General features: G+C 52.2%; 1 protein-coding gene across 3 annotated transcripts in view; it reads right to left on the reverse strand.

Annotated features, from left to right (window-relative positions):
- Positions 1-3,091: 3,091 nt before the first annotated feature.
- The window catches only part of IGDCC4 (immunoglobulin superfamily DCC subclass member 4), a 40,203-nt gene continuing 17,582 nt past the window's right edge, over positions 3,092-25,712 (reverse strand). For 2 of the 3 annotated variants that reach the window (XM_081513775.1, XM_081513777.1), the window contains exons 4-20: positions 25,092-25,228; positions 23,714-23,854; positions 19,431-19,586; positions 18,325-18,738; positions 17,686-17,850; positions 17,008-17,145; positions 16,017-16,187; positions 14,621-14,860; positions 14,364-14,465; positions 12,710-12,893; positions 11,859-11,986; positions 9,901-10,071; positions 9,526-9,663; positions 8,250-8,355; positions 7,474-7,702; positions 6,586-6,747; positions 3,092-6,061 (exon numbers count right to left, since the gene is read on the reverse strand). In XM_081513775.1, the coding sequence (XP_081369901.1) occupies positions 5,648-6,061; positions 6,586-6,747; positions 7,474-7,702; positions 8,250-8,355; positions 9,526-9,663; positions 9,901-10,071; positions 11,859-11,986; positions 12,710-12,893; positions 14,364-14,465; positions 14,621-14,860; positions 16,017-16,187; positions 17,008-17,145; positions 17,686-17,850; positions 18,325-18,738; positions 19,431-19,586; positions 23,714-23,854; positions 25,092-25,228 (3,196 nt within the window). In that variant the 3' untranslated portion in view covers positions 3,092-5,647. Of the gene's footprint in view, positions 6,062-6,585; positions 6,748-7,473; positions 7,703-8,249; positions 8,356-9,525; positions 9,664-9,900; positions 10,072-11,858; positions 11,987-12,709; positions 12,894-14,363; positions 14,466-14,620; positions 14,861-15,995; positions 16,188-17,007; positions 17,146-17,685; positions 17,851-18,324; positions 18,739-19,430; positions 19,587-23,713; positions 23,855-25,091; positions 25,229-25,712 lie in introns of all 3 variants that reach the window. The other variant, XM_081513776.1, reaches the window with a different exon arrangement.

Below are 25,712 nucleotides of genomic sequence, written 5' to 3' on the forward strand. Positions count from 1 at the left end.
GTCAGCCTCGCCTGGGGTGCGCGCTCCGCACTCGCACCACCCGCCCCGCCCTCCTCCCGCCGCCCGCCGCCCGCCGCCCGCCGCCCCTCTTCCTTCCCCTCCCGGTCCCCTCCCCCAGCCCCTCTCCCCGGAGGCCGGGTCTGGGGAACAAAAGAGCCGGCGAGCGCTTTAAGCGGCCGGACATTCCCGGCTGCGCGGCGGACGCGCCCCCTGCGCTTTGAACTGGGGCCGGAGCGGCGGGCGCCATCCAGAGCTGCAGCCCGGGACCCCTCTCCGCGGGCCAGCTCCGGACTTGGGGGGCCGGGGGAGTGGAAACTCAGTGGACTGAGGAGTAGGTCCGGGTTTCGGAGAAACACGCGAAGCTGCCAGATTCTCTCCTACCCACTCTTTCTGCTGCGCCCTCCTGCACCGTGTCCGAGTCTGTGTTGTCGAGATAATTCCCTAAAAGCTGCAAAGTTGTCAAAGATTCGGTTTTCCATGGGTTTCTGGTTCTTCCACCCAAAGGTTAGGACGTTTAGCTGCAAGACTGGCCTCTTTAGACCGAAGAGTTTTGACGCTTGGGTGGACAGGAGGAAGAGTGGGAAGGCGGCTTCGTCCAGGGCCCTGGGAGAGCAGACCTAACAGGACAATGAGAAAGCTAAAGTAAGCCGGATTCTGACCCCACTTCTCCCTGCTGTTTAGTTCAGCAAACCCGGGCAGTCACTCTCAGAGCTCATCTGAAAGATAAAGATATCCCATCTCCCCTGCTCACTTTCAAGGAAATGTAAAGGATACAGGTCATGACAAATGACCTGATGACTGGAATAGCACACTGAAAGTTCAAATTCCCAGTAACACTTCTATACCACAAAGACTCAATGTTTCATGTCAGAGAACGTAAAAGGAGACAACATCAGTCTCAGGTAAGGATTGTTATGGGAGATAGGCATGCCTCTTAAAAGATACAGCCCCACGCTGGCCTGCAGAGATCATCAGTCTTGGCCACTCGCTATTAAGTGATCTTCTGTTGAGTTCAGCATGATGTGCTAGTCCATCAAAATTACTGAGCATCTACTAAGTTCAAGGAGCAGGAGGTTTAAAGAGAGTAGTCTCTGCCTCACTCAGCTATTGACATTGAATTGGTCAGGCAGAGGAGTAATTACATCTCCCTTTTGATACCAACTCTGGAATTGCGGAGGAGGGGTGTTAACATATATAAAACTAACTCTGATGCAGATAGGTAAAGAAAGGGCCTCCAGAAATCAGGTAAGTTTACTAGTGATGGGGTTTGTGCAGCCCAGGGACTCTGTAGTAGCGACTGGAAGATAAACAGGACTTGAGACATATGAGCAAGCAGTAGGAGGCAATGGAGAAATACAGGGTCAGGAACACACCGAAGTCCCAAGCCAATTTCCTTACAAGGAAGGGCAGGAAGGATGAGCCTCTACTGGCCATAGGAAAAGGAGGGGTTGGAGAGGTGGGAGGGGTGGGAGCTCTCCCTGGGCGGAAAGGCCTGAACTCCCTCCTGCAGGGTTTGAATTCTCAACAACCCCTTCTTGGCTTGTCCTAGGCTCAGGAGAGGTCAAATTGGTGTCCTGAGTTGCTGTCATTTTAAATTCATTTTGACAAGTGTTTAATTCTTCTTTATCACAACGCTTGGTCTGAGAGTGATATGCAAATAATGGCTATTCTCCTGCATGCAAAATGTGCAGTATCTCCCCCTACAATGTGTCAATTAACTCAGGGCTGGCTCACCAGCCACTTTGGGGGTGGTCCTGAGCAGGAAGGCCTCTAGTTCTTGGTTCCCAGCAGTAGAAAAACACCCATGGTCCAGGCACTAAAAAGATCTTAGCTGAGCAGTTGCCAACTGTAACCCTGAGATGTGTGTGGGGTGTAAGCGTGGAGTCTGGTGTATGACTATTGTGCCCAGGTTTGAGTTAATGGACACCAGCATGATTGTGAAGGTGAGAGTGCACGTGTGGGTCTCTGAGCTCATAGGCACTGTACCCATATGTGTGAATGGGTGTCGTGGGCAATTTTGGAAGCCAGATTTATACAAAGAAGATTTGTCGAACCCAATCTCTGGAGTTTGGTGGTTCACTCCTCCCTTGCATCCAACAAAGTTAAAAAAATGTGTGTCCAGATGAAAAGAGATCCCTGAAGAGCCTAAAAGAATGCCATCAAAGAAAGCATCTTTCCAAAGTTTAGGTGTTTTTTCTAAGTGCCTGTTGAGGGAGGGAGATGGTTCAGTTCCTTTTTTGAGGTGCGGGGAGGAGTTCCTATCCTAGGAGTCTGAGTAACCTATTTTTTTACTTTATTGAAATATAGTTGATGTACAATATTATATGTTACAAGTGTACAATACAGTGATTCATAAGTTTTAAAGGTTACCCTCCATTTATAGTTATAAAATTTTGGCTCTATACCTTGGAGCTTATTTTATACATAGTTGTATGGACCTACTCCTATCTTGCTCCTTCTCCTCTCCCCACTGTAACCACTAGTTTGTTTTCTATATCTCTGAGTCTGTTTCTTTTTTGTTATATTCACTAGTTTGTTGTATTTTTTAGATTCCACATATAAGTAATATTATATAGTATTTGTCTTTAACTTATTTCACTTAGCATGATACCCTCCAAGTCCATCCGTGCTGTTGCAAGTGGCAAAACTTCGTTCTCTTTTATGGCTGAGTAGTATTCCATTGCTTAACCATACCACATTGTCTTTCTCCACTCATCTGTTGATGAACATTTGCTTCCATATCTTGGCAATTGTAAATAATGCTGCTGTGAACACTGACATGCACGTTATCGTCTCAAATTAGTGTTTTTGTTTTGTTATATACCCAGGAGTGGAAATGCTGGGTCATATGGTGGTTCCATTTTTAGTTTTTTGAGAAACCTCCATACTGTTTTCCACAGTGGCTGCACCAATTTACATTCCCATCAACAGTGTACAAAGGTTCCTTCTTCCTTAGAGAAAGTCCAGTTGTTTCTCATAACCACCTGCTCTTCTTCTCAAAACTCAACATTTCCCACCCTGGTAAGAAATACATCCTCTAGGGCAGAAAGGCTGAGGAAATTCTAGTCACTTGGTTCCGAAAACGAGAACATTTTTGGAAAATAGTTTATTAATTCATTACAGGGACAGGTATATGATCAATGCATTGGCTTAACACTAAAGAATATCATAATTGTAAGGAGAAAAAATGCTGGAAAAATAATTAAATAATACAGCAAAACTACAGACAAATAAATGAGCAGGTACCGATTATACTTGTCATGCATCAAGAAAAGGTTTTTAAATGAGACTCAAAAACCATAAGGCATCCATGGTAGGTGACAAAAGGATTAATACCCTGTAAAAGGCCAATGGACTCTTTTCTAATAAAAATACTGCTACAAAGACACAAACCTAACACTTCCAAATTACCCAGAGCCCAAATCATATATAATGCTAGTGAGTAATGGCCACATTCTTATCAACTGTGAGTTATAGGCAGATACCAGATTTATTACTTATTTGCTTTTGAGAAACAATTTTCCACCCAACCTAATGGGTTATAAATTGTCTCATTTGCAGCTATTTAATTTAAACCAGAACCTCAGTGCCTGTTAAACAAGAACATGAAAAATGACTACGTGGTGTAATGCTAAGAGCCTACTGTTAAAACAGCCATTTAATTCAGGACAGTTTTTTTTTTTTTCTTTAGGAAAAAAAAGAAAAAAATCAAACCAGCAAAATAAAATGAGGCTTTTGACCTTCAGAGCAGTGATGAAACATATACAGTAGTGTTAGCCACAGCAATGCTGAATGCTACAGAAATAGTACAAATGATAGTTCTGTCCTTAACGAGATACAAAACCAACATTAATAATCTTTAGTGTTATCATAGGCTGCCTGAAGGGGGAGGAGGAGGAAATGTGGGTGCGGACGTCAAACCTGAGTGACACCCGAGTGTAATAAACACAAATGCTGAAAGGGTCTGAGGAAGCTGCAACTCCACTGAGAGACATTTCATCATTAAAAAAAAAAAGGAAAGATAGACTGGTTATTTCTAATCTGGCTCAGAAGCCAGTTAACCCTTGATGTGCTTGCTGCTCAGTGAAAAAAGATGAATTCAGGGAGAAGAGACCAAGTACTAAATGCTCCTATGAGAGGCTGATGTGCAAAATCAAATAAATGACCCATTTTTCTCTCCACAAGAAACAAGTCAGGCTTATCCCTGTGTGTGAGGGGAGAGGGGATGTGTGTGTGGGGGGGGTCAACAGAAAATGACTTCAGGATTGAATTTAAAGAAAGAGCAAAATGAGATGAGCCCGTCACCCTTGTCCTGTGCGAAGACCCTACTTCCAGCACCCTAGAGGATGAGATTCCTCCCAGCCCCGTGTCAGTTCCTGGTCAAGGTGCACAGAGTGGGAAGCGAAGGGGCTGCCCAGCCCCTAATTTCCACCCCCTTCCCCCATTCAAGCTCCAGCTGGAAAGGAAGGTGCCTCAAATGCCTCTGTCCAGCAAACCAGACTTACGGCATAGAAGGGAGGGAATAACTGTATCCCAAGCCTCTGGGTCGTGTTCCCCCTTCCCTGTCTCAAAACCCCCAAGTATGACTTGCATTCATCCTCTCTAAGGAGAACCCTCCAGCCTCAATCCCAGGGAGAAAGATGCAAGGGACGCTGAAACGTCTTCTCCAAACCTATACTGGGGGTATGCAGTCTGCCTGGGGATGGAGTCTGCAGAGGCACAGAGGAGCAGGGGCAGGAGGACGATGGCTGAAGTGGACGGCGGACACGGGAGTCCCATCACGGCCTCAAACAGACGTGAGGTAGTCATGTTGTGAGGGAAGGATGCTGAGACTGGACCCAGGCAGGAGAACCACATGACACAGTGTGGGAGAGGCGAGAGAAGGACAGCAGAGACAGAGAGAGAAGCCACAGAGAGGAAAGGACAGGGTCCCAGGATGGAAGAGAAGGGCACTAAGGTTGGGAGAACAGGGGGACAGGGAGACAAGACACTAGAGGAGTGAGCGGGGAGGACAGAAGGGAGAGCAAGAGAAAGCAGATTTTCAAAACCAGGCACTTTCCCCAATTACAAAGTTAGATGCAGACTTGCTCTGAGGGGAGCTGGAGTCACCCTCTCAATTTGGGCACGGGGCACATGGCAGATGGGAGGTGATGCAACTAACGTGTCAGGCATTCAGAGCCTACTTGCACTCAGCCCAGCCCAACCGGAAAGTGGGCTGGGGCTGTCTTTGTCAGACAAGGCATTGGAGACACTCTCAGAGTGTGTAATAAAAGGCTGGGTGACAGAGTAGGGGCCCTCAGGGCTGGAGACGGACCACTCTGGGGCAGTGTCCTGACCTGGAGGATCAATTAGGCCATAGTGACCACTGCCTGGCCCAGAGCTTCCCAGCTCACCAACCAGCACACACACATGTGCTTCACACATGTGCCTATCACATGTAACTGTGCGTCACATGTCTCTCACATATCACGTGTCACAGAGTATGGGGGGAGTGAATAATCCAATCCTTCCTCTCCCCGAGCCAAAGCACCCCAGGAGGCTCCAAGTGGCTTGATGACTTGAAGGCAGAGATGCATACATGTGTAGCCACACATGTCATGTCGCATGATCCAAACTAGCCTGTCCCAAACTGTGCCCTCTAGGGGAGCTAAGTAGAGGAGGAGGGGACTGGGGCTTTGGGCAGGCTTGGGCTGGCTCCTGGAGGGCAAGGGGCCTTTGGCTGGCAGTTGTTCCCAGGGGCCTCCTCCAGAGCCTCACTGGACTGGAGGTCCGAGTAGGGGCAAGTATCGTTGGCTGCCTCTGGCAGGCAGGTGAGTCTGTCTGGCCCAGGGGCTGCTTGCTCACACCCTCCTGGCTCCCTGTCCAGCCAGTCTTCCCCTTGACCGAGATCCACAGCACTCGAAGTGAGGTCAGGAGCCTCTGAAGGCAGGGAATCTTCAGCTTCCAGGTCTTGGAGGTGGAGGTCAGGGGTCCCATTGGATGCACTAAAGTCAGAGTGGACAATGACTTCGGCCTCCACCTGGTTCCTGCAGGCTGAGGGAGGCTTCTTCCTCCCGTTGCCCTGGTCAGAGCAGAGGACACAAAAACCATCACTGAGAGTGACTATCAGAAGAATGACTATCATTCTCGGGATGGAGAGAGGCTGACCCCCAGCCTAAAGCCCATTATATATTATGTGGGAGTTGGTTAAGGAAGAACAGTGACTGTCTTCCAAGAGATGATGATCAGATCCAGGGGAAGGCAGGGAAACATGACAATTTGCCCTTGTCACAGAATTTCAGGAATACCAGATACAGGCAGGGCTCAGCGAATACGAAGAAGGGCTGAATGCAGTCAGACTGGTGCACCCTCAGATCCAAGGGAATTCTGCAGTGGCCCACTTATGCCTAGCTCGAGGAGGGACTGCCTTCTCAAACACTGGCCTGCCCTCCACCCACTCACCTTTAGAGGCTCTGGGGGTCTCCAGGCTTGACTTTTACCCCCAGGGACGTTACCACCAGGGGTCTCCAGAGGATTCACTACTTGCTCTTAACAAGCACAGGACCCTTCTCTCCTTCCCTCCCCTTTTCTTCCCAGGACACTGACCTTTATGGCCTCGTACACCAGAGCCTGCAGCAGCAGTGTCTGCCCAGTTCCAGCAGGGGGCAGCAGGGCCCGGGTCAGAGAGGGCATGGGGCCTGCCTGGGGCAGCTCACAGCCTGCCCAGGAACCTGCCCAGCTGGGCCCACCGGGCTGAACCCAGGAGATCTGCACAGGGAAAGAAGCAGGAGCTGAGGGCTTGGCAGTGGATATACGCAGGAAATGGCTGGAGCCCCCTCCTCCGACTCTTGGCCCCCTTTCTACCTCCCTCCCCAAGGCAGTGGGGACAGGCACAGAATCTGAGAGTCTAGGGGTGAATTTGAGGATAGAAAGATGCTCCTGTAGAACAACCCAGGAGCTTCTGAGCCAGGCAAGGTCTCCTTCACCACAGAGGCAGGGAGAGGGTGAGAAAGGACTCAGGGGTTCGAGCTGGCTGGTCAGAGAATGCAGGATGAGCCACCACTGCCAGGATGGACAGGACCCGCCCTGTGTGAATGCACCTTATCTGGATCCCTGTCCTACCCGGCCACAGCCAACCTGATCAGCCTCCTTCCCCCATGCTGGGGAGAACTGGGTCTTAGAGCTCTCCCCGGCTCCCAGGGTGAGGTGTGTACTGGCCACCTTGAGTCACCACCCAACAGCCCCTCGGGGCTCTCCCCTCCTTCCTGAGAACCAGGCTGACCTATTCTGCCAGAGATGGAGGCCCATCTGCTTCCCTGCCTTGCCAACCCTTTCAAAGAGGAGGGAGAGCCTTTTCTTCTGCAGCTGGTCCAGCGAGGGGAAGGGGGAGCGGTCGTCTCGCAGGGTCACAGAGTGTGCTCTTGCGCCCCCTAGTGTCCTATTTGGGAATGAACCGCAGTGTGGGGCTCGGACCTCGGCTGGCTCCAGGCTCACCTTTCTCTTGGAGTGACCCCGGCCGGCAGAAGCACCGCCACCCATAAGGCTGTGCACTTCAGCCCTGTCCTCGATGTCTGAGGGTGGTGGGGACCAGTCCTGGGGACGAGGGTGCACAAGGGACTCCAGTTCATGGACAGCTGGGGGACTGGGGGGGGCCAGGCGGGCTCGGGAGTATAGTGCAGGGTTCCCAGCAGTGGCCGAGGAGGACAGCCCCGGGAGGGCTTCTCTGGAAGGGAAGATGAGGAACAGACACAGTGGTCAAAGAGAAGGGCAGGGGTGGGATTGGGATTAGTCCAGCCTATGTCCCTGGGCAGGTTCCTACCTATCTCTGAGACTCAATTTCACCGTTTGCGCAATGGATAAGAAATTCTGTGTTCACAACAGCTATGACACTGCACTGAGATCCTTTCTCCCTGGGCTCTGGGCATCTGGAGATTTGGGGGCCCTCTTTGCAAGACACTGGCAGCTACCAAGGAAGTCCGTGAGGTTGCAAAGAGTTAGACACGACTGAGCGACTGAACAACCACCACCAAGGAAGCAGGAGAGAGGCAGCTATGCTATGCCAGCCCTTACTGGGGGGGGGGGGGCTTCCCTAAACCCACTCTGCTCCCCACTCTCATGAGGACCTCACCCCAACCCATTCATCCCAGACAACTTTAATGGGGCCCCCAGGAGGGGCTAGAGCAAGTCATGACCACTTTCCCTGCTCTCTCTTCTCTGCAGCCCTTCTGGAAGTTGCTCCTCTCTGTGGTCGGACTGGTCCTTCCACTCACCTGTGGGGGCTGCGGCGCAGGCCAGCACACAGGCAGGCCAGGAGGCAGAGGAGGCCCAGGCAGACGCCCACGATGATGCCCGTGACGGAGTGCACATCCAAAGAGTCTGGCAGGGGAGAGGGAGGGAATAGAACAGATCAAGGACAGGAGAAAACCCGAGGTTCATAGACCAGGACATCCTGGGGCTTCCTCCAGAGGCCACTGACCTGAGTCTCTTCCTTTGGACACGTGAAATCTCTGATGCAAGGATCAGAGGGCCCCACAGACTCACAGGGACCACCACTACCTCTCTCTCCAACTGTCTGCCCCACTGGACATCCGGAAGTTGAAGTTCCTCCCCATCAACCTGGCCTTTCAGTGAAACATGCCTCTTGCCTGCCCAACAGGGCTGGTTTCGCAGGTGTGCAACATGTGCAGTGGCACGTGGCCCGTGCTTAGAAGGGCTCTGGGCTTGGTTTAATCCTCTGCTGTCACTACCTTGAAATTCTTGCTCATTTTTTTTAAAATGTATTTATTTGGCTATGCTAGGTCTTAGTTGTGGCACACAGGACAGTTTTTTCTTGTGGCTGCTGTGCCGCATTTGGGATCTTAGTTCCCTGACCAGGGATCGAACCCATGACCCCTCCAGTGGGAGTGTGGAGTCTAACCACTAGACTGCCAGGGAAGTCTGTCTTCTTCATTTTTCAGTAAGGGGTCCCACATTTTCCTTTCACATGGGGCCCTGCAAATTACGGTGTAGATAGTCTCATGGCCTGAGACCTCCACCGTATAAAACTCATCACCTCTTCAAGCCAGTTCTCCAGTCAAAGTAAGCTCCCAAAGAAACCAAGCCAGTCTCCCACAAATCTGACCTTTCGACCGAATTACCACTGAACCTCACCCATTTCCCCTTCAAATTTGTCCTCTCCACACCTGGCTTCCCTGGTGGCTCAGACAGTAAAGAATCTGCCTGCAATGCAGAAGTACTGAGTTCGTTCCCTGGGTCAAGAAGATCCCCTGGAGAAGGGAATGGCTACCCACTCCAGTACCCTTGCCTGGAGAATTCCATGGACAGAGGAGCCTACAGTCCATGACGTCACAAAAAGTCGGACGTGAGTGAGCAACTAACACTTTCACTTTCACACCAAATTAAGAGGGCAGCTGTCCAACAACATGTGCCTGAAGGCAAGGCCTTGGAGGAGATGACTTCAGGATTAGAAGTCAGCTCTGGGGGCCTCTGGAGAACTTGGGCTGCCCCAGGATGGAGCCCACCCCTTCCTCCCTTTCCACCTCTTACCTGAGAGCTTCTCCTGGAGAGTAATCACATCCTGCAGGCCAGAGAAGGGCCCAGGCCCCACCTCTGTGCGCGCCCCCATCTTGAAGAAGTACCTAGTGTCGCTCTCGAGGCCGTGGACCTCAGCACTGAAGATGTTTCCTGGGGGGTGGGAGAGCCAGGGAGAGCAGGGTTGGTGAACCGGGTGGGGGTGGCCTGCTGGGCAGGGCTGGGAAGTGGCCCTGAGAAAACCTGCTGCTCCCACCCAGGCAGTAGCTTCTGCCTGTTCCTCCTCGAATAAACCTCCATGGCCGTCTCAGTACTAACCCAGCCACTGGGGAGGCTGGAAAGGGGTGGAGGGAGACGCTTGCTCAGAGGTCCCGGGGTGAGGGCACTCACCTTCTGTGGTGAGCAGGGTCCACTGGTGCTCAGGCTGGGTGTGGTTGTTGCTGTAGAGAATCAGATACTCCACGATCTCCCCATTGGGCTCCGTGGGGGGGCACCAGTGCAGCCGGACGGTGGATGGTGTCAGGGGGCTCAGGCGCAGGTCAGATGGGGGTGTTGAGGGCCCTGGGTGTCAGGGGAGGAGACAGGGAGAGGCAGGGTCACTGAGAGCCCCAGCTGTGGGTGCAGCTGGGAGCCAGGGCATGAAGGCATGGCCTCCTTGCTTCCGCCTTTCCTGGAACAAACCACAAACCACAGAGCAAAATGAGGTTGGGTCTGTCACTGGGGAATTTCTAGAAAACAGGGAGGGGGGCTTTGCCACCACCATTCCTCCCCTCTTAGAAACTCTTTTCCACTCCTTGGAGCAGAGCTCCTCAAATTTCCACACTCAAATACTTCCAAGGGTTGAGGATGGTGTCTGGTCCTCAGGGGACCTGAGGGCAGAGCTCAAAAGTTTTTTGAAGGCTTACATTTCATTTAAACTCATCTCTTCCGTGATAACATTTAATATCTAAGTAGTTTGAAATGATTTATTATTTAAAGTTCCTAACTCCCCTCGCCACCCCAAATCTTCAAGTAAAATTGGTTGACACCCCGTATAGCCTCTGTGTACGCCTGCCCGGGCCCAGGATCTCAGAGTCACAGGAATCCCCGTGTGAGGAGTACCACCTTGAAAGGCTTTGTGTTTTGTTTTCAGAGAAGTTGACGGGGGCAGGAGCGGGGCAGGAGTAAATGAGGAAGGGAGGGGAGAAAGGAGGGACAAAAGGTGACTAGTGAGTTGGGAAACAACAGAAATTTCGGGGCTCAGGTTTTCAAGGCCCAACAGAGAGTGAGATGGGGACCCAGGGCTGTAAGGCTTAAAAAAGCCACAGCACCATGAGCAGTCAGAACCCTCATTGGCCCTAGGTGACTCCCCACTTCTCAGGCTCTAGTCTCCCCATCTGTGAAAGGAGAAAATAGTCCCCCCTCTGTAATCAGGTCAATCAAGCTGGGGATTCCATGTCATAGAGTCTCCCTTGAGAAAACACTGAGTGTCTCTAAACTCCATGTGCAAGACCACGACAAACGGTGCTCTTGGGCTTCCCTAGTGGCTCAGACAGTAAAGAAACTGCCTGTAGTGCAGGAGATCCAGGTCCGATCTCTGGATCGGGAAGATCCCTTGGAGAAGGAAATGGCAACCCACTCCAATATTCTTGCCTGGAGAATTCCAAGGCCAGGCTCCTCTGTCCATGGGGAGCAAACAGTTGGACATGGCTGAGTGACTAACAACACCACTTGAGCTGAAGTCATGAGTGTGTGAGCAACAATTTGTAACCATTTTTTTAAAAAGTGCATTCATGAGGGTGGATGGCCTCCCAACCCCACCCTACACCCTACACACATCTTCTTATTTCAGATCGGGAACAAAGGTCTGCTGATAGAAAGAGGAACTGTCTCAGGGTCAGCAGAACCCAAGAGGCAGTGCTGTGAGGACAAAGAGCCACTTGTTTCCAGATGCATTTCCAGAGGGTTCCAGAGTCAGACCTGCAAGCTGATGGTCCCGTCTTCCCTTTTTACAGATGAGGACAAAGAGGCCCTGCGTGGGGAAGGGGCTTGCCTAGGTCTCCCTGTGTGTTAGGGGCACGATGGGGACCCAAATGCAGAGTCCAGGACGCCTGCCTGCAGAGCTGGCCCTCTTCATGGCTCAGTGAGGTCTTGGCACAGCCTCTTAAAAGAAACCACTCCTCTAAATCTTATGTGATCATGCCTGTGAGTAAACGGTTAAGACCAGCACTGGACTGCCAACATAAATGCAAAGCGAATGACAGGAACTTATGGGGTTCTGAGGGGCATTTCAGAAGAGGGCTGCTGGGGCAAGGAGTTCAGTGAAAGATGGACTTGTTTTGTGGTCAAGGGGCTGAGGGGCCACTCACGGTCAGGCAGGGTGGAGCGCTCTACCACGGAACCAAAAGGCCCGTCCATGTCCACACCATGAGACTGTACCGCAAACTCGTATTTGGTGAACGGCTTCAGCCCGCCAATGAGGATGTCTTCTCCAGAGCTGCCGAGGTAAGAAATGCAACTAGGACTCTCAGACCCCTTCAAGTCTCCTCCCCCAACCCAGCCCCAACCCCTGCCTTGGGCAGGGAATCTGCTCTCTGACACTGGGGCCACTAACACCATCCAGAGGACTTGCAGAGAGATGTGGATGGATGGATGTATATATCAGATTCCAAGTCCAATCCCAAAGCTAGGCACCCTCTTTCAAGAAATATTCCTGGGTTAATCCACGTCATTCTCCACGCAAAGAACCCTCTCTGATGCATCTTTTCCTTGACTTAAAGGAAAAGATGCATAACTTTTCCTTGATGCATAATTTTCCTTCAGCTGCAATTGTATTAATATGTACCTATTGCTTTTTATGCTGTTTTGTCTGCCAAACCAACAGAGACCAAGACTCCCCATCCAGTGGGGGGCCTCTCAGGACAGCAGCTGGGCTGTCTCTTCCCCATCACCTGAGATTGAAGAAATAGGTCTGACCTGCATGATGTCTCCCAGGGTTGAGCATAAGGCCCTTCGGTGAGGGGACAGGACTGGATGGGCTCTCCTTTCCCATCTGTCACCATCAGGTCATCAGACTCTCAGTGAGCCCCCAGTTTAACACATGAGTCATGAAATGTCCCTGAACCCTCAGGCCCCTCTCTTCATCACTACCTGCTGCTTTCTTCCCCACCATCTGCTCTTCTCCCCTTCCACTACACCCCTTCATAGCCCCTCTTCCCACCTGGTGTAATAGGTGACCAGGGAGGCATTCCTAAGCCCCCACGGGCTGAAGCGCACAGTGTAGTTGACAATCTTGACTGTGGTGAAGTCTGGCTTTTTCCACCGAAGCCAAATGGAGGTAGAGCTGTTTGATTCTGCATGGACATGGGCAGGGGGCAAGGGTGGCCCCCTCTGGATGGGCAGGTCTGGAGGGTGAAAATTAGAGTGTGGGAAGGGAGTGAGGATACTCATCTGGAAATACACACCGTAGTTTGCAGTTCCCAAGGCACTTTCTTTTACCCTTCTCTTGTGATCCTGTGAGTTGGGAATAATGCTTTATTTCCACTTCACAGGTGAGGAAACTGAGGCCCCCAAGGATTTAAGTGATTTTGGCCAAGGGCATACAGCGAGCAGACTACGGAGCACTAGTATGTAAGAATGTAAGAGAGAGAGACAGCAAGTCATGGTAATTATGAGCATAGATTCTGGAGCCAGGCTGTCCTGATTCAAATTCCAACTCTGCCATGTACTAGCTGTGTGACTATGGAGAAGTTAATTAACCTCTCTGTGTTTCCATTCTCTATTCCATCAGTGGGGCTAATAATAGTACTTACATTTCATAGGGTTGTTGTGAGGATTAAATTAATTAATATTTGTAAAGTATATAGAAGTGTTTTGGAATGAATGTTTGTGTCCCCCTGCAAAGTTCCCATGGTGAAATTTGAACATATGGTGGAGTCCTGTCTGTTTGGGCCACTATAACAACCACAGACTGGGTAGTAAACAACAGAAATTTATTTTTCATAATTTCAGAGTCTGAGATCAAGTTTTGGTGAAGGCCCTCTACTGGGTTACAGACTATCAACTTTTCATTGTATCTTCAGGGAAGAAAAGGGAAGCAAGCTCTTGTGTGACTCTTAAAAGGGTACAAATCTCACTCATGAGGGTTCCACCCTTATGACATCATCTAATCCTAATTACCTCCTAATAGATCACACTGGAGGGTAGGGTTTCAACGTATGAATTCTGGGGGACACAGATTTTTTTGTCCATAACAGTGCCCTTATAAAAGAGACCCTAGGGAACTCTCTAGACCTCTTTCTGCCCTGTGAGGACACAGCAGGAAGATGGCCTATGGTCTATGAATCAGGAATCGGGTCTTCACCAGACAGTGACTCAGCTAGGGCCTTGATCTTGGATTGTCCAGCCTCTAAAACAGTGAGAAGTAAATGTTGGCTGTGCAAGCTACCCAGTTTACGGTGTTTTGTTACAGTAGCCTGAACTGACTCTGAGCCTCAGTTTCCTGGTGGGCCACATAGGGATAACCTCCCTGCCTAGAGCAGAGGAATAATCTGAGAGATAGTGTGATGAATGTGGGTCATCTTAAAAATTGTTTAAAGGCCAAACTTGCGGTCAGAAGTCACTGATGAACCATGGGGTTTCTCTCTGTCCAAACCTTCCAAATTAGCACTGCTCATGGATAATGAAAACACGGGCCTATAAGACAGAAGTGGGAGCTTCTCTCTGTGACCTAGAAGAGCCAGTAGAATAGGTTTGCAGGTGGCTGAAACTTCCAGACGGCCTGACCACCAGGGCTGGCCTGGAGGAGAGGGAAAGGAGGCCACGCACAGACCTGCTGACTGAGCCCTCCTCCCCCGCTTCCCCAGCCTCCTTACCTGGGGTGGGGGCCTTCTCCGTCTTGCCCTTCCACACTGCCGCATAGCCATCCTCGTGTTTGTTGAATGCCACGAGCTTCACCTCATACAGCCGGCCAGGGACTGGGGAAGGTCATGGGGGTCACTCGCTTGTTAGAGGAACTCCGGGGTCATTCTTGCATCCCCTGAGAGATTCCATCGCCAACCACCAGCCCAGCTTGTCCAGTCCCCCGCTGGACCTATGTCCGTGTCATCCCCTCCCAGGCGGCCCTCCTTACCTAGCTGGGTCAGTTCATACTGCTTCACTTTCTTCTTGAGCCGGACGGGCCCCACATCCCACGCCTGGTCTCCATGGCCCCCTGGAGGGCTCTCACCATCCATCTCCTCCTCCTCCGTTCCCACCTCTCGCCAGTACAGTTTGTAGCCAGAGATCTGGGCGGGGTGCGGGGGTGGCTGCCATGACACGACCAGGGACTCCATCCTTGCCCGTACCTTCAGCTCTGTAGGCGCAAAAGGGACTGGGGGCAGAGGAGCAGGAAGGGAGGAGGAGTAAGAGAATGAAGGAGAAGGAAGAGGAGGAGGCCGGGGAAGGGAGGAGGGAAGAAGCATGAGGAAGCAGAAAGCAGGAAGACAGCATTGAGTGAGGCCCTTGCTGGAGTTCTCCCAATATATCTCACCACTCAGCCACCAGCCTAAGGGTCAGGCCAGGCTGAGTATAGCGGAGAACTCACTATTCCATAAGCCCAGAGTGCTGGGAACGCAGGGACGTCTCCTGGGGATTTGCAAAGAGGTTAGCCAAGAGCACTTCTGGGGCAGGGCTGACAATACCTGACTTAGAGGAGGGCTCTATAAATCTTCTGAAGGGATGAAGGCATGGGCACTGGCAGGCAAGGGGATCAGAGAAGTTGCTGAAGCCAGGAAGGAGGGATGGAACCACCGGAGTGGGGAGACCTACTTTGAGCCTGAGAGTGGGTTGGCTCACTGTGTGTCTGATGCTGTTCTAAGCACTTCATAGCACGTATTTTAACTATTCTCACAACCTATCTACAAAATAACAAAAATACTAGTGTCCCTATTTTACAGATAAGAAAACCGAGGCTCAGAGAAGTCCAGTAACTTGCCCAAGGTGACACAGATAGTATATGTGCCAGGTTTTGTCTTCATTTAACCACTCTACTATTGGGCCTCTCAACAAAACCCACAACAGTCATAGGCACAGAAGCAGCTACTATTTATTTATTTATTTTTCCCAGTTGTGCTGTGCAGCACATGGGAATCAGTTTCCCAAGCAGGGATCGAACCTGTGCCTCCTGCTGTGGAAGCATGGCTTCTTAACCACTGGACTGCCAGGGAAGTCCCCTATCTGCTACTACTTAACCAGCTCTAATTATGTATCAAACTTTTGTTTATATTAATTAATCTTCATGATACACCTGGCATTAGTAAGTGAAGTCTTAGAGTTGTGAATGGCCTGTCCAAGGTCACACAGCAGATGGAAGGGATACATGAGCCCAGGGGTGTCTGTAAACGCCAGCCCTTCGCCTCGTCACCCATCGAGCAGGGGCAGCCGTGGTAGGTCTCTGATGGAAGGGGTGGTTGGGTCTGGGTTCCAAGGGCTCGCATATGCTCACACAGTCACTCACATCACCCTACCTGTCCCCTCTGACCCCGTACCATGGCTCTGGTTGTGCACACTGGGCGTCCTGTGCTGCATCCACTGGGAGGGGGCCCCGTAGCCAGCCCCTGTGCCAGCTGAAATCCGCACTCGATACACCTTGTTGGGCTGAAGTGAGTTCAGCGTAAACTGCGTCTCATTCCCCGGCACCTCGGTGGAGAAAATCTGATCTGCTGGGACAGAAGACACTGGCTCTGGGTGGCCCCCTTAAGAACTCCTAACCCCTCTACACTGACTCTTCCACCTCAGGTCCCGGCTCCTCAGTGCTATCAGAGCCTGAGGCCCTCTCAACACTGACCCCTCAGTGCCTGGAAGGACCCCATGCTTCACTGAACGCCAAGGCCTCTGGCCCTGGCTGACACCAGCCATGAGCCTGAGCTCACAGTGGAGAAAATCAGGGCACATGCTCCCCACTGCCCCAGGAGCCAGCCCACACATACTAGGGCATGGGCATGAGGGGCTGGCTGTGAAGCCACCAAGCACCGCCTCTTCCAGAGCCCTGTCGACCACCCAAGCCCCCTTCCTGACCCTTCCCTCCATCCTCACCCTGGCCCCCTAGCCCCCAGCCAATTGCCTTCTCCTATGTCTTCATCTCTTTCATTCCTCCTCCCCGAGACTCTTGACATCTGTCCTAATACCCCACCCATGCCTCATTTCCCTCAATCCCACAAGCAAACCCTGCACCTCCCTATCCCTCATCTGCCTTCTGAGCTGGAAGGGACCCCAGGGATTACCTAGGTCACCTGCCTCACTTCACAGACAAGGAGCCTGCGGTAGGGATTCAGTCGGATTAGGCGCCGCAGCTGTACAGAAGGTGGGGCTAGCCCCCAGCCCTACCCCTGTCTTGAGTGAGCCCTCGGACTGAGCCTTCCCTTCCACTCCTGCCCTCCCAACCCCCAGCCCACCTTCCCCTTTTCTAGGTTCACCTTGTCCTACTCCACCAGCTGCTCTGACCAACCCCTCACCTCACTGATTCCTGCCCCCACTCACCTTCCTTTCCCAAACCGTACTCTATCTTGTACTTCACCACCTGCCCATTGCTCAGGCTGGGAGGCAGGGGCAGCCACGCCACCCTGATGTCCGAGGGGTTGGGGCTGGACAGGGAGAGCTGGGGCGCTGCACTGGGGACTGAGACAGAAGAACATCAGCGTGAGCTCTGCTCCACCAACGTGGAAGGTGAGGCCCAGGAGCGGTCAGAGACTTGCCCAGGTCACACGGCAAGTCAGAAGTAGGCCCAGGACCAGGATCTGAGGGAGGAAAGGGAGCCTCTTAGGGGAGCCCCAAGCTGGAGAGGATGGGACAGCCTTCCCAGGACATTCCCCCAGCACAATCTTCTACATCCAGTGGACTGTCACTGGCTCCTGCCTGACTGGATGGTGCTGGGTGCAGAGGAGAAGGGCCACCTGATTACAGGCAATCATGAAACCTGGGCTCAAGTTTCAGCTGCATTATTGACCTTGGGCAAGTCACTCAGTTTCTGGGCCTCCATTTCCCCAACTGTAAATTAGGGAGATGAACCCTTGCCTTGCCCACTCCTTTACAGGGCACAAAAGATGGCACAAGGCAGGTAAAAGTGCCTTGGCGTACAGGAGTTAAGAGAAACTAAGCTACCATCCCCAGGGAATTCCCTGGGGCCCAAGGTGCCCACGGCAGGTGCAGAGGCCCTACCATCATCCAGTGTGTGGACCAGTGCTGGGGAGGAGGTACGACTGGCCCCCAGCTGCGAGTAGGCCACCACGTAGAACTCGTAGTCTGTGTTGGGTTCCAGGTCGCGAACCTGTAGCTCAGTGGTGTCATTGTTCACTGCAAACTGGTATTCCACATTGTCCACGCCTGAGTGGGTTAGGGGACAAAGTGTCTGTCACAGGGCCACCGCCAGAGGCTTCCCTGCTCGAAGCTGTCTGGGGATCCTTCATGCTGTCCAGTCCCTGGAATAGCCTCTTTCTAGCTAAATCATTCCAGATAATCTGAGTAGGAGCATATAAATTCCCCTGACATCTAGTCCCACTGTATTAGTTTCTCCCACTGGTTAGGAAGTCTTTTCTAGCGTGTAACTGAAGTGACTCCTGCTGCAATTAACAAGCTGGCTCCAGGAATGCCGAGGCATTTTCCCTGGGAGTAGCATCCCCTCACTGCTTTTTTAAACTGTGGCTATCTACAGATAGGTCTCCCACCCCATCCCATCCTATCCCCAAAGGCAGCCCTTCAATCATCCAGCCTGTGCCGCGTCCCTTCCTCCCAACCCCCGGCGGAGGCAGCCCCTGCAGTAGGTCTTTGCTGGGGTGTCTTAGCGCCGCGCAGACGCACCCCGTGCCTTCTGGTAGTGGAGGGAGAAGCCAATGATCTGCTCGCTGTGGAGCTCCGGGCGCTCCCAGGCCACCAGCACGGCGGAGCTGCTCAGCGGCGTGGCGGTGACCCGCGTGGGGGCGCTGGGGAGCCCCTCGCGCACCACGACCGCCAGCGGCGCAGCGGCGCAGGCCGTTCCCGCGCCGTTCTCGGCCACGCACTGGTAGTAGCCGGCGTCCTGCAGGCGGATCTGCGTGATGACCAGGCTGCCGCCGCCGCCCTGCACCTTGACGCGCCCGTTGGGCCTCAGCGGCGCCCCGTCGTGCAGCCAGCGCAGCCACGGCCGCGGCTCGCCGGACGCGCGGCACACGAAGCGCGCGGTGCTGGCCCGCGTCCGCGACAGCGCCTCCGGCGCCTGCGAGATGACTGGAGCGGCTGGGGGACCGGAGGGGGACGCTGACTGCGCGCTCCCGCCGCTAGAGGCCTGCCCCCGCCTCCAAATACCCAAGGGACTCCCGCAGCCCCTCACTCATTCTCACCTCTCCCTGATTCACCCGTCCCCCCAAAATACCCTCCTTCTACCCCGGCCCTACACTGACCATTCTCTCCGGGCCTCCCCGGCCTCCCCAAGTACCCTGGCTTCTCCAGGATCTAACCTTTCTCTCGCACTTATTCCGTCTCCCCTACCTCCCAGGACCCCACACCTATCAGATGTACCCCACCAATAACCTCACTCTCATCCCTCCCACATTACCCGGGTTGCCCACCCAGACCACCTCTCCAATAACCCAAGCAATGCCCTTTATCACCCCTCTCCTCTTCCTCAACTCCATCCTTCAATCTCCTCCCACACTTGTCTCCTCTAATTACCTAGTCTGTCCCCTCCAAGGCACCCCACCCCCTTACGAAGGACTCCTCCCCAGGTGCTGGGATCCCGCCCCCTTCAACCTTATCTCTCCTTTTCATTCTCCACCTTCGCCTCCAGTGTCCCTCTGATACGCCCACCTGTCCGTTTTCCCACTTCCTATTCCTCCTTCGCTCAGCTCCAGCTAATCCGCCCCAATGCAGTCTCCCCCTACACCTGCTCCCCGGTCCTTTGCCCCATCTCACCCTCCACCCCTCCTCACCCAGCACGCGGAGCTCGGCGGCTGCGGTGGCGAAGTCCCGCGTGCGGGGCTTGTTAGCTCTGCAGACGTAGACGCCAGAGTGGCGGGGCTGCGCGCTGGTGATGAGTAGGTTGGTGCGGCCCAGGACGATGACATCGGTGGAGATGGGCTTCCCGTCTGCGGGAGGAGGGAGAGTGCTGGAGCTGGGAGCTGAGGGCTGCCCCTCCTTCCACTCTCCGGACTTCGGACCTCGAGTGGGGGGGCCCTTTCCACCCGGGTTAAGAGAACCTACCAGTCTCTGGTTGGGATCTCAGTTCCTCCACTTGCTAGATCAATGATCCCCTCTGAGCCCTAGTGTCTCTGTCTCTAAAATGGGGAGATAGTTCCTCGCTGGAAGGACTGTTCTGAGGGTGGAATCAATAAGGTCCGTGAGACTGGCCCACACAATGCAGGCACATTAATAGGTGCTCCGAACACTACTCAGTTAACAACTATTACCATTACTGTTAAATTCATTTCTCTCAAGGCCACACTCCTGCCATATGATCTCAGCCCAGGGCTATGATGAAGATATGGCTGGAAAGGTCTGCACCATAACCAGAGCTCTGAGTACGTGCAGACTTATTTTGATGTGAAGTGAGAACCATTTTGAAAGCCCTTGCCTTAAGTCAGGAGCTGAAATGCAAACCACCAAGAAACAAAAAAACTATTCTACTTCACAAAACCAAAGAAATGCACATCAAAACACAGATGTTCATTTTCACCTATTAAGGTGGGAAAGTTTTTAAAGACAGTATGTTGCAATGCCTGAGAAAGGGTACATGCGGATAGGGCTATACAGGGGCTCCAGCTTGACCTTGAAGCCAGGATTCCACTTGTGGGCATCCTGTGGTGGGGCACTGTTAACAGTGCTGATCACCTCAGTGTTAACTGTGTAACAGTGGACAACTGGGAAAGGCTTCAAAAATTAAATTATGGCTACACTCAAATGATGGCTTATCAGTTATTAAAATTATTCTTTGAAAAAGCTTTAAAGATGGAGAGGGAATTCCCTGGCAGTCCAGTAGTTAGGACTCTGAGCTTCCAGTGCAGGAGATACAGGTTCAATCCCTGGTCAGGGAACTAAGATCCCACAATCAGCATGGTGTGGCCAAAAATTAAATAAAATAAAGATGGGGAGATGCTTATGATATACTGTTGAATGAAAACAAGACTTGGAACTGTAAATACAGCATGCTTTTATTTGGGGGGAAAAATATACATGTGCATAGAAAAAAACTCTGGAAGAAAACACAATCATATGTTAGCAATTTAATCTCTCAGTGGTGGGATGTTTCCTGTTTCTGCTTTTGCTTAGTTTTCTATAATGAATATGTACAACTTTTGCCATCAGAAGAAAACAAAACAAAAAAGCCATGCCCCTCCCTTGACTTGGTGGAGTTGTTGTGTTGTGTCAGTCGTTCAGTCATGTCCGACTCTTTGCGACCCCATGGACTGTAACCCACCAGGCTCCTCTGTCCATGGGATTCTCCAGGCAACAATACTGGAGTGGGTTGCCATTTCCTTCTCCAGACTTAGTGGAGTAAGTTCCTGGAAAAGGAACAGCGCCCAGGGTCAGGAGTGAAGCCAGTCTCTGTCTTCTAAGTTTGCTATTAGCAGAGTTTGTCCAAGTGAGATCCCAGAACCACAGTGTCCGGACCCTCTAGTACAGCAATTCTCAAATCCCCACTGTGCAAACAAATCACAGAATCGCAAGAGACCTGGTTAAGATGCAGAGGCATCAGGCACCCTAGATTCTGCATTTCTAACTTCGCCCAGGAGGTAGGTAAAGACTACACTTTTGGTACAAGGACCTTGCTGCTGCTGCTGCTGCTACTAAGTCGCTTCAGTTGTGTCCAACTCTGTGTGACCCCATAGATGGCAGCCCACCAGGCTCCTCCGTCCCTAGAATTCTCCAGGCAAGAGCACTGGAGTGGGTTGCCATTGCCTTCTCTGACAAGGACCTTAGGAACTTGTTAAACATTAAGAATCCGGGGTCATGATCCTTCAGGCGTGAAGGGAGGGAGTCTGCAGTTTGAAGAAGCTCCCTGGGTCATCCTGATGCCTGGTCAGGATTTGAGAAACACTGATGATAGAACCATCTGACCTGTCTCTTGAGAAACCTGTATGCAGGTCAGGAAGCAACAGTTAGAACTGGAAATGGAACAACAGACTGGTTCCAAATAGGAAAAGGAGTACGTCAAGGCTGTATATTGTCACCCTACTTATTTAACTTACATGCAGAGTACATCATGAGAAACGCTGGGCTGGAAGAAACACAAGCTGGAATCAAGATTGCCGGGAGAAATATCAATAACCTCAGATATGCAGATGACACCACCCTGTGGCAGAAAGTGAAGAAGAACTAAAGAGCCTCTTGATGAAAGTGAAGGAGGAGAGTGAAAAAGTTGGCTTAAAGCTCAACGTTCAGAAAACTAAGATCATGGCATCTGGTCCCATCACTTCATGGGAAATAGATGGGGAAACAGTGGAAAGAGTGTCAGACTTTAGTTTTTTGGGCTCCAAAATCACTGCTGATGGTGATTGCAGCCATGAAATTAAAAGACGCTTACTCCTTGGAAGGAAGGTTATGGCCAAGCTAGACAGCATATTTAAAAGCAGAGACATTACTTTGCCAACAAAAGTCTGTCTAGTTAAGGCTATGGTTTTTCCAGTGGTCATGTATGGATGTGAGAGTTGGATGGAGAAGAAAGCTGAGCGCCGTGGAATTGATGCTTTTGAACTGTGGTGTTGGAGAAGACACTTGAGAGCCCCTTGGACTGCAAGGAGATCCAATCAATCCATCCTAAAAGAGATCAATCCTGGGTGTTCATTGGAAGGACTGATGTTGAAGCTGAAACTCCAATACTTTGGCCACCTCATGCGAAGAGTTGACTCATTGGAAAAGACCCTGATGCTGGGTAGGATTGCGGGCAGGAGGAGAAGGGGACGACAGAGGATGAGATGGTTGGATGGCATCACCAACTCGATGGACATGGGTTTGGGTGGACTCCGGGAGTTGGTGATGGACAGGGAGGCCTGGCGTGCTGCAATTCATGGGGTCACAAAGAGTCAGACACGACTGAGCGACTGAACTGAACTGAACTGATGATAGAACTGGGCGACATCACAGGCTTACCCCAATAATACTATAAGGGTCCTGCTGGCCTAGGATTTCCCCTAACTAGGCAAGTGTCACGAGTCCAGTGAGGTCGGGTAGGTCAGGGAGGCACAGATAACCAGCACTGTTCTTTCTCATCAGCTCGGTGGGGTTATGCAGTCATCTTGGGTTATTATTTTTCTTTAAACTCTATGTAGTCATCCTTATATAGTCTTGAATGTGAGACACAAACTTAACAAAAACCAAGGAAGAGAAAGCTGGATTTAAGACTTACTTCTGCCATCAACTTGGGACAAGTCACTTCTTATTGACAAATGAAAACAAGTAATCCTTGCTTTTCTTCCACACAGGGCTGTAGGGGGTGGTGTATCGGAAAAACAACAGGCTCTAAAGTTTGGGTCCTGGCTTTCCACCTGCCTTTCTGAGCTTTAGTTTCCTCATCTGCCCACCAGGAATAACAGCCTGGCCCTTAACCTCTTCCAACAGCTCTAGGAGGCTCTGGCAGGAGAGTGAGTTTCGTGATCAGCAGATTACAAGGTGATGCTGGCCCGGCGCTCTCATTACCCTGATAGCGTCTTCTGTAATGCAGCCCCACTTGGCACGCATCACTGCTGCCTGATACCATCAAGTGTCTCTTCATGGATATGTGTTTATCTCCCTTACACCGACTGTGCGATCAGAGGGCAGGGGCCCCATCTCTCACCTGGGTCTTTCACTCACTGTGCCCAGTGTGAAGCCAGGCACACAAAGGCAGCAGCAGACTGGGTGGACAGGCGGGGCTGTGTAGTTAGGCCAGCAGAGAGTCCAAGTTCTACCTGACTCACTGGCCCCACACTCACTGTTGTAAGGACTGGGAACATAGAAGGTGGGGCACAAAGCCCAGTGCCCACCCCCGAGAAAAGGCTCAAGAGTGATTTTGTGAGTGGCAGACTGAGTGGGCTTCATAAAGGAAACTTGCTATACAGATTGATTAATTTGGTCCAGGCTCCTCTACCCACACTCCACCCGGGGACAGAAGTCAGTTCCTGCCACACCAAAGGTTGGTGACCATACTGTGGTCACCCTTATAGATCCTTGACTTGGGGGTGTGTGCAATGCCACCCCCTTCCTCTCCCATGCCTTCAAGTCCCCTCCCTCCACTTACCCTGTCGAACCCAGGACACAAAAGGGGTGGGGTCAGCTGAGGCCACACACTCCATCACCACACTCTGGCCAGACACCACGGTGGTGTTCTCCGGGGCTGCCACGATGACCACGTCCTGCCCCCCGGCGGATGCCAGGGACCCTGGAGAGAGGTAGCCTTACCATCAGGCGTCTTCACATTCAGCCCCTTACCTGATGCTCAGAGTCACCTGGTGAGACAGGTGGGGCAGCCAGGGTTCCATCGGACAGATGGGAAAGCAGCTGCATAGTTCAACAGAGCTGGGACTGGAACTCAGGGGTCTTTCTCTGGGAGCCAGAGAGGAATAACCGGGCCTCTGACACAGCGCCCCCATTCTTCCTGCTGGAGGGAAGGCACCCTCAAGGCAGAGAACCAGCAGGGTCAAGAGTAGACTTGCAGTCTGGACTTGAAGTCAATAGTTGGAGTTTCTAGTTCTGGCAAGTCCCTTCCCCGGAGCGCCTCAGTTCCCATGTGGAAAAGGCAGGGGATGGGCTCGAGCTTCTGCCAGCTTGGCAGCGCCCCGAGCGGGTACCCATTCCCTGCCAAGTTCTCAGCATGACCCTGGGTCCCTGGGTCAGCATGGTAAATACCCAGTTTGTCCAGCAGGTGGAGGCAGAGACCCTGGGCACTGAAGGGGCAGCAAACCAGACTCAGCTCATCAGCTAAGCCCCAGGAAGTAGGGTGGGAGTGAAAGTGGATGGGATGAGAGGGGGATGGGAAGAGATGAGCAGAGGGGTGGGGGTTGAGGGGAGCTGCCTTGGCAAAGGAAGGCAAGATAGAGGCCTTTGCGGGAGGCCTGAAGTGAGATCTATTGAACACCTGCCAGGCACCAGGCACTTCCCATTCCTATCTCAGCGATTCTCACCACCCCCCTGGGCTGGACATTTGATAAGGAGCCCAGGGTCACACAGATGGTGAGTAGAGAAGCCAGGATTCAAACCAGGTCGTCCTGACCCCAAAGCCTGTGTCCTTCCTACCGCATCACTCTGGGACGGGAGATTTTCAGAGAAATGGAAAGAACAGTCCCAGACCATTAGGAGCCAGATGCATAGCAAGCAGCACAGGGCAGCTCCCCCAGTGCAGGGGCAGGCACTTACCCTCTCCACAGACACCTCACCTTCCGGCACCCAAACCCAGCCCTGGACACTCCATCCACCCACGGAAACAGTCTCAGCAGGAAGAGAGCCTTGGACCAAAAGTCTTGGGTTCCTGCCCAGAGTGCTATCTCTGACCTGGGTGGCACTGCCTTCTTTGGGCTTCATGGCCTCATCTGTCACCTATTTGAAGGCAGGTCTTGGACCACTTGAGGCCCCTCCCAGCTCCAAGATGGCTGATTGCCCCACCCGGCAAGCCCCCTTACCTCTGTGGGCCACGCGGAGTAGGGCCTCCTGGCTGAAGCGCTGGTGTGCTGGGTTGGTGGCCACACAGCGGTAGGAGCCTGCATCGCCTTCCTGTACATCCAGGATCTGGAGGACCCCGTTGGGAAGGGTGATGAGCCTTGGGAAGGGACAGACAGCACCTGTGAGGTGGACAGGAGCTCTACAGGGAGGGAGGCGGTGCCCCAACTGTCCTGAACCCACCTCGCCCTCCCTCCTGAAATGCCTACTGTGGCTTACTTTCAAGCTCACTCGTAATAAATGCAAGTTAAAACTACAAGATACTGGAACTTCCCTGGTGGTCCAGTGGTTAAGAATCCGCCTTCCAAGGCAGGGGATCTGGGTTCTACGCCTGGTCAGGGAACTAAGATTCCACATGTCACGGGGTAACTAAGCCTGCGTTCTCCAACTACCGAGCCCACACTCTAGAGCCTGTGAGCCACAGCTACGTCGCAACTAAGACCCGACACAGCCAAATAAGTATTTTATCAAACCTGCATGCACCTTTTAGACCCAGAAACATCACTTCAAGGACTTCATCCCACAGATATTCTCATACACATACACAAAACGTATGTTTAACAATATTCACTCCAACCCTGTCT

The sequence above is a fragment of the Giraffa tippelskirchi genome, chromosome 7, assembly GCF_054371585.1.
Source record: "Giraffa tippelskirchi isolate mGirTip1 chromosome 7, T2T-mGirTip1v1.2.pri, whole genome shotgun sequence".
NCBI lineage: Eukaryota > Metazoa > Chordata > Mammalia > Artiodactyla > Giraffidae > Giraffa > Giraffa tippelskirchi.